This window comes from Anomalospiza imberbis, chromosome 13, assembly GCF_031753505.1.
Source record: "Anomalospiza imberbis isolate Cuckoo-Finch-1a 21T00152 chromosome 13, ASM3175350v1, whole genome shotgun sequence".
Classification (NCBI taxonomy): domain Eukaryota; kingdom Metazoa; phylum Chordata; class Aves; order Passeriformes; family Viduidae; genus Anomalospiza; species Anomalospiza imberbis.
In genome coordinates this window covers 5,543,974-5,560,807 of record NC_089693.1, presented here as the reverse complement: position 1 = coordinate 5,560,807, position 16,834 = coordinate 5,543,974, and the positions used below count along the sequence as shown (strand labels likewise).

At 39.4% G+C, this 16,834-nt stretch overlaps 1 protein-coding gene across 9 annotated transcripts in view; it reads left to right on the top strand.

Moving 5' to 3' along the window:
- Positions 1-16,834, top strand: part of MCTP2 (multiple C2 and transmembrane domain containing 2) — a 120,119-nt gene that overhangs the window by 87,411 nt on the left and 15,874 nt on the right. For 7 of the 9 annotated variants that reach the window (XM_068203657.1, XM_068203663.1, XM_068203662.1 and 4 more), the window contains 2 exons: positions 9,633-9,755; positions 12,599-12,640. In XM_068203657.1, the coding sequence (XP_068059758.1) occupies positions 9,633-9,755; positions 12,599-12,640 (165 nt within the window). Of the gene's footprint in view, positions 1-4,138; positions 4,224-7,595; positions 7,617-9,632; positions 9,756-12,598; positions 12,641-16,834 lie in introns of those variants that run through there. The other 2 variants (XM_068203660.1, XM_068203659.1) reach the window with 2 other exon arrangements.

Sequence of the window (16,834 nt, the reverse complement as noted above, 5' to 3'; positions counted from 1 at the left end):
TATGGTTCATTATGCATATTCGTTTAATTACTAAAACACTTGGGATGTCTCTACTGCCCTTGCTTTCAACTTGTAAAGTTGGATCTGTTCTGCAGCACAGAATATGTTGAACAGGCATGTGTCATAAAGGACTTCAGTTTTCTCCTACTTCAAACTCTATATAATGTTCTTGGCTGAATCGTTAGAATTTACCGATTATTAGTTCAATCCACTGCATCAAAACAGCATTTCAGGATCTCTTTTCTCTTAACACCTTCTCTAACCCCCAAAAAAGTAAGTTTTACAGTGGTTCAGAGTTGTGTTTGGTGTTGAAGTAATGTGAAACTCGGGATTTAGATTTCAGGCACATTCCCTCAAAGCACCTAAAGCTGCATGTTGAAGCTGTATAACTTTTATTAGCTAGGAAGGGATTGCTGTGATAGTGTGACTTTAATTGATTTTCAGGGCAAACAGGTGGTGATGGTTTAGGCATCCCCCAGTCTCCTGCCATTCCTAATTTGGAGTTGCACATATAATAGCTTTATTAAAATAAACAATCTTCTGGCTTTAGTTTTACCTGAATAGCTGCCTGAAAATGCGTGAGTCTTGCATTTTTTTTTTCCCCAAAATTATTCTGTGTTTCGGAAAGGAAGATGCTACAGGTCTGCTGGTGGAAAATCTCTATTACATAGTCATGCTGTCAATATACAGGGGGTGTTTTTGTGTGTCACTGCTGTTAGCTTACAATGGTAACATATCCAGGGTATAATTACAGTGAGCCTCAGTCAGCTCCATGAATTTGTTCTGTAATGCCGCAATTTTGTCACACTGCAGATTATGAACCTGCTGGAATTGTTTAAGTGTTGTGTAATCACACTGTTCCTGGTGTCCTGGGTGTGTGTCAGGTGTGGGGAGGGCTGGGGCTCAATTGTGAACTTCATTTCTCCTCTTCACTGTGGGAAGTCTATCCCAGGCAGATAAAGAGACTTTCTGGGCTCTGGCATGGGGAATCCCAGGTACAGTTTAAGGGCAGAGGATAAATAATCTGGAATTCTTTGCCTGAAAGGATGTAATCTCACTGCTTTATATGTGCTTTAGAGGTCTTTTTAGATTTCTGGGTTTGTGGTCTTGGTTTACTGTCTGGGATTTTTTTTAATTATTGTTTTGTTCATTTTCTCTGTTTCTGGAAATGTTTTTTTAGGACTGGAGGTTTTGGAAAAGAGGATACCAGGCAATTTTGCACCAGTGGTGCTACAATCATCTATTCCTCATTTGACTGGTTTTACTGCCAGGTTCTGCAAACCTGGTTTTTGATTTTTCCTTTTTCCCCCTGTACCAGAGCTAGAGATGCCAGGGAAGTAACCTTATGTGTGATTCTCACTGAACACGGTCTAATTTAACATGTTTGCTTTATTAGAGAGCCCTTTTTCCCTTACTCATTCAGCTCTAATTTACATTATGAACATGAGGGAGGAGTCATTAAAGTAGTTTAAACATATCATTTAGGACTCCCATTTGTTACCAATTGGAACCCAGTTGAGAGCCCAAATTTAAGAGCACTTCTACCATCACTCCTTCCTCTACTGAGCAATTACGTCACCATCTGTCCCTTGCTGCTAATGTTTCTCAAAATGTTAACAAATACATCTCCGAATAAGTGGACATTTATCAGCTCAGGTAATGATAATTCTTTTTCATGACCCTTTTAAGGTGTTCACCTTATCCAGAATAAATAAAATTTGCCTACAATTTTGCCTTCTTTGAAATAGCACAAATATTTTTTTTCTGATGCTTTTTGGAAGAATCATTTACTATAAGATCAGGCTTTTAACTTGCATACTGCCTGTCTTCCCTGCAAATAGATTACAACTTTGTGTAAGAGAATAATTCCAGAGCTATGACCCTGCTGATAAACAAACCAAAACATTAGAATTAAAAATGACTATTTAGTTTATCTGTGATATAAAACAACAGATTTATTTTTAACTTGCATGTCACCCCCTCTTTGTTTCGGGATCTTCTCCAGTCACCTTGGTCTGTGATAGTAACCCCTTTAGAAATAGCATGCAGATTTATTTCCCTGGCCCATCCCCAGAGGATTACCCCAAAACATAGAAAACTGTTGTAATACTTCTTTTTTTTCTTTTTTTTTTTTCATTTCTTTCTGATTTTAAGCTTTATTGCTTGAGGGTCTTAACTGTATTTTCTTTGGCACAGGAAATGTAAAATACGTTAGATAAAAGCATGAGGGAAAAATTAGACCAGTCAGCATGTTGGCAAACAGCTATTTCTTCAGTGTCTGCCGCCTAAAAGGATTTGAAATCTTTTACTCTAAAACTGTTGTATGTACATAAATATAGAACCCAAAACTCGTGTTGGAGCTGATTTTGGTTTAACCTCTTCTAGGGATTAGAGATAAAGTAGGAGCCACAAGAAAATTGGACAGGGACACCCACTGGACTCATGGGTGTTGGCTTTGAGGGTTAAATGCACATATTTTAGAGGACAGAGGTGACACCCCCAGGCATGCACCCTTTTGTGTTGAAAATTATCATCCACACTGACCAATGTGCCAGGTAATTGTCAAATAGCTGGAATGCAATATAGAAATCTTAACTTACACACAGACTTTACAAGTGCTAAGTTCAGTGAAATAAATTTAGACTGAGTGCCTCTTCGCTGACCTCCTCATTACAGAAATATATCCACAGATCTTGGTTCCACTTTTCTCGGCTGGGTAACCTCATTACTGTACTGAAAATAATCAGAATAAAAGAAAACGGTCACTTTTTAATTAGCTTAGGTTTTGTTTTGTTGTTATCTCTTTCTGATTCCAGGCATTGTTATGAGTAGGGGATAAATCCATTGAATGTGTTAATGACAACAGTAATTCAGGCTCAGAGTGGGGACATTTTGTAAGTGTTTGCAGTCTTGAGTGTAGCATCCCAACCTTCCCTGATGGAGTTTCCGACGGCAGTGTCCCAAGAGGATGGTGGAGAACAGATTGCAATATTGTCAGCTCTTCTGATTTCTCTGCGACTTTTGCAGAACATGCTTCTTCTTAAAGCACTATTTCTTAAGAGTCCTGTGATTGCACATGAATCACAGCTTTCATTTAAAACACAAATGAGTCTCTACTTCCTACCAGCAGCAGAGAAAATGAGATCCCCCTGAAGAGTCTAAATCAGGCAATGACAAAAAAGGCCCTAACACATATTGACTTAAACAGTATGAGTTTTTTCACATGTTTTTGGGACTATTTTTGTTGGCTTTGCATCTCTTTTTTTTTTTTTTTTTTCGTTTGGGAGTGGGGAACATTGTTTTTTTTCTTTAGCTTTTGAATATTTGGTAAAACTGTGACCATGCTGACCAGAGTTCCCATCCTCCTCCATAGGTTTTATTCTTTTACTCCTTTTTCTTGTTGAACCCTCACATGTGATCTAAATTGTCAAGATCCAGTTAGCTACTTCCCAGCTAGTTGGGCCCCCCTTTTCCTCCTTGAGCTCATCCTGGGCCATTCACTCAGCAAGATGCAGTTGGGAAAAGAAGAGCTGGGATGTGGATATGGCAGCAGGACATGGCTTTGTGTCATTTAGCCTATGCAGACAACTGGGTTGGGCAACCATGGCTTGTTTGTTATCCAAAGCATTACCTGAGGAAAAAACCATTAGGTTCATGCACATGGTAACAAATTGTGCAAACTTATCCTTTATTTCTACGTCTTGGTTCTGTGCAGTCACACCATTAGGCAGACTGAGATTTTTTGGGGCACAGTTTGGTTCTTTGGTTTGGCTTTTGGGATGTTTAGATGGATTTTTTATGTCTTTGTTTTTAGATTCCGGTTGTGCTCACACTTGCTTCAAAGAGCTTTTTGCCTTGTGGTACACCCTTAAAAAATTAGTAAGTGGTACGCTGGTGTGTGGAGCAATGCAGAGATGATTTGTAATGTGGTATAAATATTTAAAGCCCTCTGTTCCTTCAGGTCATTTTTGATCTTGGTCGTTGCCGTTCAATACAGCGCACGTTCCATGCTGCTGTTGAGATGCTCCCCGTTCTTCTGCCGGGGACACAAAAAAAAAATTGAATCTAAAGTAAATAGGTTTCTTCTGCCAGTGCTGGTTTATTTAAGTGTAATTTCTCTTCCTGCCACGTTCTCCAGTACTGCATTGCAATGAGGGAGTGACTCTGCTCAGAGCTGACCCTCCTTGAGCTCCAGTTTTGCAGCTGTGAAGTGCAGTAAGAGCACGCTGTGAGGTGAGGGAGCATCAGGTAGATGTGGGAAGGAGAGTATCTGTCACAATGACTCTGGAATGCATCTTTGGTGGAGGATCTTTAGTGGGAAGTACGTGCTACTTGGTTTCCTCAACCTTTTTTTGCTGTGCCTTGAGATGGGGCTGTATTAAGATAATTTCCATTCTTTTTCATAACTTCATTTTTTTAATACTCTCACTATTCCATGCAAAGCCAGCCCAAGAGCACAAGCCTCATTGCTGCACTGCAATCAGGCTGGGCCCTCACCAGGCAACCTGATTTTTGTCAGTGGAGGCTCAGCACTGCTGTGTTCCTCCATCCATATTGCCCATATCTGGAAGAGATGTCTCCATATGCACAGCTATATATGCACATATGCACAAATGTGCTGCTCTCTGTGAGAGTGTTCATTCTCTCCTCTGCTCTTGTACTCTCCCTGTCTAAGGGCAGGAATAAGTATCTGTCAGAAATAATTTGTTGTTGACAGGCTTATTGCCTCCAAGGGATTCGAGTGCCCTTTTGGGGAGCCAGTATCTTATGCTATTGGCTAATATCCTGTATTTTGTTTAGAGCAGAGGGGCTGAAAGCTTAGAAACACCCAAAAAATAGAGAATCAATCCCTGAATATTTATTCTCAAAAATTTCTCATTTTTATGGCGTTTATTTGTGTGTACATGGCAAATTGAAAGTGTGTAGCCCAGAAATAAGTTAAAAATACAGAATTCCTCTCCCCTGTAAATAAGGGGGAGCACGTCTTTCTGTTTCAAATCAAATTCACTGATCTGGTTTAGTGTAGTTTAGTTCAAAACCAAACTTGGACGTTCACAGCAGTATCAGCCCAAGTTTTTCTCATGCCTTCACAAGTTACAACAGAACATGTTTATAAATTGCGAGGAAACTTTTGATGAAGCTGTTAGAAGTTTAGAGTTCAGTTAAATTGTGGGTTTTGAAACTTGGAGTTTCAAACAATATTTGTCACAGCTCTGCTGATGAGGCATTTCATTAGCATTGGAGCCTACACTGACCAAGAAAATAACTTTATACCATAGGTTCCTCACATGCATTTAATCTCTTTTCACTTTTATTTCTTCCATCTGATGGAATGTATCACTCTCCTCCCATCACTGGTGTTGTCCAAGAGTTATTCTGTCACACAACCCAGCATCCCTCACTGCACCACAAAGGCTTGCCAGGTCAAAAAGAGCCTGTTAATCTTACAGTTAGAAAATTTGTAATTACTGTGTAGAAAAATCACGCAGAAAATCCTATCTTACGCTAGGTTTCTAAGCCTCTTAAAACTGTTCTATCCCATGACTGTGGGTTTGCTGGTGACAAATGTTTTATGGGCATATTTTAGTAGACACCCGTCTAAAATCTGGTCTTAATAGTCAGATGCTAAATTGGAACCAGAGCGGCAGAAAAACCAGATTTGAAACGTGTTTCTAAGGGTTTGTTTTTACTTTCAGTTGAGGCTGCCTTCTCTCATCTTTTGTACTGCTGTCAAAAGGGCCACTCTCATGGTTGTTCAAACTCCATGCTTCTTGACAGGAACAGTTGGACCCCTCTTCAATGATTTTCAGATGAAACGGCTCCCAAACCTCCAGAGCTTTAACTTGTAGTTATTAGGCCCTTTGAAATAGCAACACATTAATCAGCTGAAATCAAGTGGTCCTTTCTCCAAGGCTGTGATATTGCTGTTGTATTTTAGGTAGAGCTCTAGTCTAAATATTAGTTTCAAGAGCTCTTTTTTTTTTTCTTTCCCTCAAGATAGCTCAATCCCATTCCTGTTTCTATTTTGATCATTGTTTTAGAATGCTGTGAATTAAAGTGCTCACTTCTATAATAGGCTTTTATACTCTCAAATTGCATTAAAAGGAGTAGTGTAGAAAACTTGCTTCTACTACTTTAACTCTTAGTTTAGAAATTGGCTGCTGTGCTTTTACCTTCTCCCACGAACACTGTGAAGCCCAGCAGAAAAAGTATCAATTAATGTAATGGATTGTGTCTGACAGAACTTGGTCTAACAACAAGAAACATTGAAAAAAGGAATGGTTTGTTGAAACTGGATCATTTGAAGCAGTGCCCTGGTTTGTGTCCCTGACTTCTGTGGTACTGGGAAAGTGATCTGAACCTGTTATTACATTCTCTTTCTAGTTTATGGATTAGGCAAAAACAGACTGGGGATGACAAAAAATCAAGAAGATACTCTTCCTTGCATTAGCCATTATTTACATCAGCAGCTGAAACATTCTTGAGTTTTGGCATAAAAATATTGATAAGAACATAATTAAGGGAGCATAATTCAACTCCTTTGCCCAGGCATAAAGTATCACTGAGGAGAGAGTAAAAACATGCATGATTGAGGACTTTGTCATCTGGGGAGTGGGTATCTGTGTCACAGGGCTGCTGGTGCTGTGGTCAGTGTCAGGGAGCTGCCTGAAAGTTGATAAAACAGGACATGGGCCTGCTTGGGATCTGCTTTGAAAACTAATGCTGCAGAACTACTCAAAAGGCTGTTAGAACAGCAGAAATATTTCTATTCGCTCTATAAACACACTCTGAACTTTTATTATGTACTGTATGTTCACAGCAATCATTTCCCATACCTCCGAGGCTAAATAATTTCTGAATAGCTAAATCAATTTGTCTTGTGTCTGTGTCGTGTCACAGTAATGAAAGTTCCCTGTACTGTGGCAATAGCAGCAAAGCAGCTCTTGTTAAGGAGATGTGGGAGCTCTATCAAAGCTTCACTGTCTGAGTTATAACTCAGCTGCTGATTAACCAGTCAGCATTAGAAAGGAGGAGACAGCATGCCTCAGCTACCCATTGAGCCTACAGTGAGATTTTGTAATGAAGTTTTATTTGAGGTCTGAAACTTAATAATACACAGAATGTACTGTAAGATCTAAAATCACCAAGGTCTTGACTTTGTAGCTTGCCTGAATGACCTGTGATTGCAAGGTTGTGTTGCACTTGCAGCTGAGCAGGGTGATGTTCACATAGGATGGTGACAGATGCACTAAAATTGGGTCAAGTCCTGCAATTGAGTGAATGAAGAGAGGTTCTTCAAGAGCTTCATTGAGTCCTTGTAGGACTTTGCCTGGCTGGCTGCTGGTGGGGTCTTTTTGCTGCACCAAGAGAAGGCTGAGTTTGCTTGTACCCCAGGGAGGTGGTGCAGATGCAATCCACTCCCATGGGCTCAAGCAAATGTTTTGAATGAATATCTGGAAATGGGAATTTCTATGAAAGAAATTTATGGAAGGATTGGATATATGTTTATATGTATGTCTTTTTTTTAAATCTATGTGTGCCTGAGAAAGATACATTTGGAGATATGTACAATGACAGGTCCTTGTTCTTTGAAGTAAAATTTAGGGTAGGACAGAAGCTGTTATCACCTTCACTTTGTCTTATATATTCATATATATTCAAGCATATATTCATCCAAGGGAGTTGGAATAACTTCAGATGAACTTGTTCAGGTTACAACTTTTCATTTATGGGGGATGTCTTAACTGTGAATATCAAAATTATTGAAGGTTTTATTAGCTAAAGTTATGCAAGACTCCTATAAGACAAATCAAGTATCAGTTCTTGGCCTGGATTCACGTGTTTCTGTTGCCTTGCTTACATATGAAATGTGGCTGTGTGAAATCATTATCACTTCTAATTTTTTAGTATGTTGAACAAAAGGATCAAAAAAGGGGGAAAAAAAAACCCAAACCAAATGATCTTCCACATTCCTGTGCTGCAAATCAATAGCATGGGGATATATTTCCTGGATGTCAGCCCATTTTATAAATGAATATATCTTGAAGATTGCTTTACAGGCCAACAAATGCCAAGAACAGGATGAGAGTCTAATTCCTTGCATAGCAACAGCTAACATGAAATCAGGTGCACTCCAGAAAATGCAAGTGCTGTTCGGGCAAGGTTATGGATACAGGCATTGTTTCTTAGTTTATGTTTGGCCCATGGTAGGTATTAACTGGCTATTTGTCTGATGTCAGACAAGTCTTTTTGTTTAAAAAGTTAAAACAGCTGCTGTCTTGTGGGGGTGTAAATTCTCACACTGCTGAATGCAATGGGAAGTGTTTCTTTGGTACAGTGTGCTTACACTTTCAGGTCCGTAACACAAAATACATTGCCATAAATATCCCATTCTACAACTGCCAGCATTGTCTTTATGTGTAGCACTTGGCAGGCGAAGGATGAGGGGAGGTAGAGATTTAATTTCATCATCATCCATCGGGTTTTCCCTTTGTTGTTGTTGTTTCTACTGGATCTGACTCAATTCCATTTACCTGTATTATTCTAAAAATGTGATGGTTGTTTCTGATCAAGCCAGTTTCTTTTGGGGAAAGAAAAATCAGAAAAATATGTTTGTGCCTTGTCTTTGAAGGAGATTGCTTAAAATAGCTTCAGGTTGCTACCAGCATTAGGCAGTTCTTCTGGAAACACTATGTATGAGTAGAAAAGGAAATGGGATCACAACATACATTTTATGGCAGTTCTGGATTTAGTTTATTAACTTTGCATTGCCAACCCCTCCAAGTCTGCAGTCTGTTCAGGTGTTGTTGGTACTTGTAAGACAGGATTGCAGTTTGGCTTGATACAATTTTTTTGAAAAATCCTAAGTGCTTTTTAGATCCCCATTATGTTACTTGTGTGTTTTGCAGTCCCAGTTCGGCTTCTGGTTTTGCTTCTAGTAGGTTTTGTCAGATACCAGTCCAAACACACAGACTCATACTGGTTTTTAGGAAAAGAGACTCCAAAGAACCAGTGAAATCAGAATATGCTGTGCTGAAAAATGGCAAGAGTGTGAGAATGGAGACTAGGCTGACTGTATCCCTTTCCAAAACAATGAATCATGTGCAGCCTAAGGCTTTGCCTCCTGCAAGGTGACAGTCCTTTCTCTGTGCTGTTGTGCCAAGAAGATAGGTGGATTAATAGTGAAGATGCATGTGCTGATCATCCCCTGTGGAGTGACAAGGGAGCTCCATGGCTCCTGTTGCACGAGAGGAAAATGCTCTTCCCTAGCCTGGGAAAGACCCCATGGCAGTTAGAGTTTGTTAAGTGGAGCAGGTTTACCTCTCTAAGTGCATCTGTTGTACACCAGTACTAAGGACAAAAGGCTTTCAGGCTGGAGGGTCCCAGGAAGGAGTGGAGAAGCCTTGGGCTGACCTCATCTTCATGGCTTCTCCTTCCCCAGGTACAGGGGAGGAGAAGCCAACGAGCAGCAGCCTAATGAACTCACACAGAACAGAGGGAGCGGATTTCTTTGCCAAACTAATAATCTGGGTGGGGTTAGCAGAGATTCAAGGATGAATGTGCAGAGTGGTCATGACTGACAGCCTTTCTTATGTGTCTGTCTCTTTCCACACTTGTCTGTGTTCTCCCAGGTATTCGTGGTCACCGTCTGGACCGTGGAGCTGTACATGGTGCCCCTGGCTTTGCTGGTGCTCTTTGCATACAACTTCTCCCTCGTCACAACAGGGAAGGTCAATAATGCCCAGGATGCCCAGGCAAGTAGAGTAACATTTCTGGCAGCCCCGGTTTGCCCCGAGCGAAGCGTCACGCGTTCTAACAGCATTAAGTTGGTTGTGTAGCTAAACAACACTTTTGTTTCAAAGTTACTGAAAAGAAACCTCAACCCTCTCAATTTTCATTATTCAATTAAAGCAATAAACAACTCAGAGTAGTAGGAGAAGAAGATGAGTGTGTAGGAGGTGGATTTCACTGACTAAATAACTACAAGTGTTTTTAAGTTGAATTAAAAAAGGTTTGCAAAGCAGCAAGTTCCTAAAAGCCATTCCCTTCCTGCCATTGCACTCTGCAACACACTAATGATTCATGTTTCACAGAAGAGGAAAGTCAATAGAATCCAAAAGAGAATGTAGTTCTTTTAAACCTTGTCCTGTGATCTGAGGTCTTAAGAAGCTTTTATTCCTCTTTCCCTTCCTCAGCTCTTAAAAGACAAATGGGGGTTTTTTACTCTAGAAATGTAGGCTTTGGTTTTTAACTTGTGAGAAAGAAAGGTTTAAACACAGAAATAATCACCAAGTGTGACAAAGTGCTACTGTCGGGGTATGAAATGATTCTTTGATATTGACCACTGTCTTTAACAAGGGTAAATAGAGCTAGAAAGGAGAGTAAATTCATGAATATCCATAATATTCTGTTTTTAAAAGTGAAATAAATACAGTAATAAAATGGAAGTCAAAGGAAAGCTTCCTTCTAACTTTTGTTTAAAAGATGATTGATGTTGGTAACCATGAAGAATACCTTTACCTGAATGAGTCAAGTGGATTTTACACAAAGGCATAATATCCTAGAATTAAAGAATTCAATGGCTGGTTTCTTAGTTTCAGCATGAAAATTTGCTCCTGGTTTATTTTTTATCCACTCCCAAGTGGAAAGATTCTTAGAAAACCGGAGAAGTTGCATTATGCAGAGCAGGGGAGGCTTAATTTGAAAACATGGTAAAAGAAATGCCTTTCTTCAGTTTCAGCCAAGTCCAGAATAATGCAGAAAAATACAGTGTGTCTTCAGTGACTACTTGATTTCATCAAAAAAAGCAGAACTTCCCATGTGGGAGAATCCCAGGCAAACAGATGTTTTTGTTTTTAATAAAAAAGGGTAGTAAAAAATAACAATAATAACCTAGCCAGAAAAAAAAAAATACACAGAGAGTGCCTTCTAGCCCCTTCCCTCATCTAGTGGCTAGATTGTTGCATGTTCAGGTGAGGAGAGTCTCACATGAGACAGAAAAATTGAGCAGAGCATCATTTAGATGGACACTGCAAAAAGGCTATTTCTAAAAATACAGCTAATTGTGGTAAAACTAAAGAAAGGTCCATCAGGAATTTGGCTCTTTTCCTGTCACACATTCTGTAAGCAGTGCCATGCCATGAAATTCAGGGGTGAATTTTGCATAAGCAAAATCACACGTCTGCCAAAGTGCTTTGCAGGATTGGGATCATATGGAACAAGTAGTCAAAGTGCCTTTAATATTACCTGATTTCTTTTTTATGTGTGTCTATGATTCTAACCATCTGTAGGTCAAAAATAGACAATCAGGTGCTAGCCCCAGTCACATCTGTCCTGCAGATGAGAAAAGGTTTTCTTCAAAATACCAATGCTTTTTACACAGTAATTTATTTGTTTTTTGCTTCTTCAGGCCTTGGCTGGATATTCACTGCCTTTGGTTTTTGTGTGCCAGCACACACATTTTGTGTATACAGAGGAATGCAAGCAAGAGTCTTTGCAAAAGTGAACCTCAAATTCTCTCTGATTTCTGTGCTATAAAATGTGAATAACAGTATTAACCTTGTACTCCTGATCCACTTGCCAGGAGGCTAAATTCATGAATATTGGTAAAATTTTTTATGATTTACAGATGGGGAGCTTCTATAGAAATTTAAACCATGATCAGTGTTAATTCAGCTGCTCAGGGTATTCCAAAGAGCCAAAGAATAAATCTGGCTATCTGAACTCCCAGTACCTTTTACATCCTAGATGAAACTGCTATTCAGGGGGGAAAAAAATAAAAAAGAAATTTAAAAACCTCAAAAGAGAAACACCCAACCCCCTAAGAAACCCTAAATTCAAAACATCTTTTTATTGTGATTCTTCACATTCTTTGCATGTTTGCTGTATTTAAACTTGTAGTACACAGATTCAAATGTAGCTATTAAATAACCAAGAAAAAAACTGGAGGACCCTGTTAAAGGCTCAGTTTATTAAATACCTGAATTGAAAGCCAAGTGCTCCTAATTCCAAGCCTTTGCCAAGTCTTTTGTTTTCTGTCCTACCTGTCAGCACAGAAGTTAAAGGGAGGAAATAATGCTGCATAGAAATCTGACTGGGATTCTATGTGAGATTGATTATGTTCATACTAATGTTTTCTCTAAGGTCTAATGTTTCAGTAATGGCCCTAAAGGAGGGAGCAGTCATTGTGGCAGTGGAGATGGAACAAGTTGAGTATAGAGTCCTCAGCCTTGACATACCAGTTGGTTCATTTGCAAGACTGAGAACAAAGCTGTTTACAGATAGTAAAAGTTGGCAATGTGTTTGAAAGGCTGTTGCCTTCAGATTACTGGACACAGGCACTAATGCTTTATTTAGACTTAAAATTTGTATAGGATATTGCATGCTTTGTTCAGAATACCACAAAAAAGAAAGGTCCTTGAATATAAAACACTGTTTTGGAAAGGAGAAAGTGGTGGGTTTTTTAAAATGACTTTCAATAGAAGTGGGAGAAAATTGTATAGTGAAACTTTGTGGGAGTATCATAAGCTTTTTCAACATTGCCTGTCACTAAAAAAATAAGTGTTGTGTTTTGTAATATGGACATCTGCTTCTGCAGGAGCTTATGGGCTTGGATGAAGACGAGGATGAAGATGATAAGGTGAGCATATCTCACAGTTCTTTTGGCTAGAATCAGAGGGAAGGTGGGAGAACACAAACAATCTCTCCATAAATCTTCAGTTATTGTCTACATTAACTGGGAAAACAGTTGTCAGCAGTTTGCTGCTTGGCAAATTTGAAAGTAGGAAGGGGTTGTTTTGTGTAACGTCCCAGAGTGGCGGTACCTGTGCAAGACCTGAACAAGAACTGACTCTGAGCAGCCCCAGCTTGTGCCTGGCCTTGCAGTGGGCACACACTCATGAATGTGCTCCTACAAGGGTGTGTGTGGTGGAGGAGGTGCAAACATGTACATAAGGATGTGCAGTCCCCCCTCGCTGCTGGTTGACATTCCCTGCTAATGGCTTTCTCCAAACGATTTGGCATTTCCACTTCAGTAGGCCAGAATTGGTGTGATTTGTGGAGGGCTGGTTAGAATTTTCTCAACATTTCTTTCAGAGCCTGGGAAAAAAACCAGTTTTAGTTCAGCAGCTGAAATGTGGAAAGAATTGGAATTGGCAAAGCCTGTTTTTTATTTTATTGGAACATACTTACTCATTCTTCTCACTGTGAAAAATTCATTGGATTTTTTTCCAAGTTTATCAAACCACAGTGACAAATGATAAAAGGATTAGAGGGCATGACATATGAAGAAAGATTAAGAGAACTTAATGTATACAGCTTGAAAAAACATAAGTAAGTGAAGGAGGATCTGATAATCTATAAATACTTTAAAGCTAAAAGGTGAGGAATTATTTAACGAGCAACAGCATGCAAAGGAACATTAGCTGTTAGGAAGAAAATGTTCATGAAGGGATGTGAAACTTTCAAATTGCATACAAGTTAATAAGACTCTTCTTGAATATTCTATGTTTTAAAAATGCTACAGTGAAATTGTTGATCATTAAGAAGCAAATCAATAATGCAGCTAGCAAGTGCACCTTAACTCTTCTCAGTCACAGACCCTAGGATTGAAGCTCAGCAGACTAATTGATGGGAATAATTATTTAAATTTAACTTACTCTTCTGCTGTGCTTATATTTTAATGAGCAACCAGAAATCTGTCAAAGTTATAAAGTGAAGTTTAGGCAATCCAGCTGAATTACAGGCTTCTTGCAACACACGGTAGTTGTTTAAATGTTCTCATTTATAATTTATTCTTTGCATCGTAAAATTCGTCAACTGAATGGACCAATATCTGAAACTCATCAAAAGTTGCTAAATGAAAGTTTCATCTTTTTCAAAAGAATACTGTGTATCTGTAGAAGTCAGTAATTTCTATTTAGTGAGCACTTGGTTCTAGACACGTGAAAATATTGTTTGTGTGATGCCTAAAGGTGTAACTTATTCACTGGAACATCTCATTTACTTTTTTCTATTTTAATACTCCTGTTTTTTCCCTTGCAAGTGCTGAGGTGGGAAAAGGGAAGTAAGAACGTATTAAATAGGTATCAAATCCTCTGTTTCCTGTGATGTGCAATAGATTCATTGCTGCTAAGATATTCTAGGTTACATTTACCCTACATTTAACTCCAGTGACTTTGGTTCTCTCTGTACAAATACAGCTGGGTCACTTCAATATGGATTTAATGACTTTGGGTTTTTGCCTCCCCCCAAACAGCTTCACTGTCATTCCCTTTCTTGGTTTATTTTAACAAAGTGTGCAGGTTTGGTAAAACTCCTGGGAGTCAGTGTTGAGCTGATGATGGTTTGGCCCTGCCATTTTGTAATGGGAGCTGCCTCTCTCTCCATTCCACACACACCAGGACTCTCTGACACAGAGAGCTGGTAGCACTGGCTAAAACCTCTCACAGCAGATACCCCCAGCAGGCTTTCGCATGAAGATAGCACTTTACATCCCAACATTGCAGTTGTTAGGGATGGAATTCTGGCACAGAGTTGCCAGAAGAGACAATTGCCAGTCCCTACATTTGTCCCATGGCCAGTGCTGTGCAGAATTGCCTTAATGTCTTTAGTGTGCCTTGTGTGTACCCCCGTGCAGCAGTGATGGGCCACGCTTGCACTCCCTTGCCTTGCATCTTTAAGTACATTAGGTACATCTTTAATTACATTAAGTACATTCTAAGACACTTTTCCAAGTCTGAGGGTGGCCAATGCTCTCTGGGGAGTGTAAGAAAAATGTAATTTCATGACACTATCTCATGGCAATGTCAACATTTAAACAGACAAGTCTACTTTAAAAAGAAATCTGTGTATTTTTTTTTCCTCCCTAATACAAGAGCTCCCAAAGTTGAAATCTGCGAGTTGGGTTGTGGTGTACAAGGTCACTGTTTCTGTTTCCTGTCATCCTGCTGTATCAAAATACTTGCACACAGAGCCCTTCTGGGTTCTGCTGCCTGTTAGACATAACAGACCGTGCTTCTGGGAATTGTAACACACCCTCGAAGAGATGAACTGTTTACAAATTATAAATACACAGACACTTAGTTCAAAAACCCAAGAGCAGATTAACTCCCTCCACCTAGACTATCTGTCTTAAATGACAGAGCTTAATTGCTGACTCCCCCATCCTTTCCCCCTCTGCCCTCCCCACATAGCAGCACGGAGGGCTGTAAAAGATAGCAGTGCTCTGTCCCTTTGGCACCAGCTCTTCCGTGGATAAATGCCTTCTCGGATTTGTGCCATCTTGGACACGGAGTTCAGGCTGTGTCCTGTCAGCTCTGGGCTCTGTCAGGCTGAGTAAGGATTGTTTTAAAATTACATCACTGGAGCATCTTTGGTCTGCCAGTAGGAAGGTATAGACAAGCTGCATGCAACTGAGTTTAAGTTATCTGATTGTTGACCAGTTCCATTTTTTAAAATTTTTTGTTCCTGTTTCTGATAATGACTCTAGAGTTTCAAGAGCAGACAGTTACCCTGTGAATGATGGTGTCATAGCACAATCTGACTGAAAAGAGCCTTGGAGTCTTCTCCATTGCCTGAATAAAAGTTTACACCTCCACAACAGACAAAGCTTAGTTTACTACTATTTTCAGGTCTAGTAACTGATTCAAAAGAAAATCAGAGACAAAACTAAATCAACAACAATTCCTGTGTAGGGTTTTTGTTGGTCTTTGGGGGTTCTTTTGAAGAGTTTTTGTCCTGTGGTGAGGCACTGTAGTCCTGCTTGGCTCATGCAATGTAACAGAGAAGAATCAAATGATACTGTGGCTTTAAGCCAAGTTATTTGGCAACTTCCAAGAAATGTTTAGTATCTCATGTATTGGGAAAAAAAAAAAAGCCAGAAGTGGAAAAAAATCACCATAGAATAAAAATTCAATGCCTTTAATGTAGGAAATTCTCTGTCAAAAATAGGTACCGAAGATATACAAAGTTTTATGAACACAATTCAAAAATACTCCAGCCGAACAAATTAAAGTCAAATTCATCCAGTAGCAAAGAGCTGACATTTTCCATTTGAGTTAGATTCAGCATGTGGAAACCTTCCGTATGGATCTTATTTGTACGGGTGGATTACGATGAAAATTGTATTAATTTTCTCCGCAGTAAAGGTCAGTAATTGAAACATGAACCAAGAGTCTATTGTGTAAGATGCTATATCCCCATACTTAGGAAAGGTCATTCAAGACAATATCATCTCATTGTTTTCTTCCCTGGAAGTATAAATAATTTCATTAGTTTTTTCTTTTTCTCTTCAATACAACAATTGCAATGTAATATTTCAACATCCCCCATTAAGATTGCTGAAGAGAAATGATGGTAAGGACTTGAAAATGCCCCGTGATACACAGGGTATGTTCAGACTGACAAGGAGCATCCATGTCCTCCACAAAACTATGGGCAGGAAGACCCAGTGCAGGGGTTGTTTTGGTTTCCTTTGCTCTTTTCCTGGAAGCTTTCTTTGTACAAGAAAATGAAAGTTAAATGGTCTCTTGTTAAATCTTATTTGCACAGCAGCATTGTCTAGGGCTGGTCTTATCTGTAGGCATCCCATAAATTGGCGCAGGTCTTATATCAGTGCCATGAGCCACCCGTTCATAGGTTTAGAGGTGGTAGGGGAGAGGAGTTGAAAGGAGGTTCTTGCAGAGGACTTTTAGATATCCTCACAAAAAAACCTTAGCAGCCCTATGGCTCTCCAGAATTCTCCCTCTTAAAGAGAATTTCCTACCTAAATGTAGGTAAAAGGCAACACTACAATTTCTCTAAATCTCTGGAGAAATATTAAGTAGCACTAGGC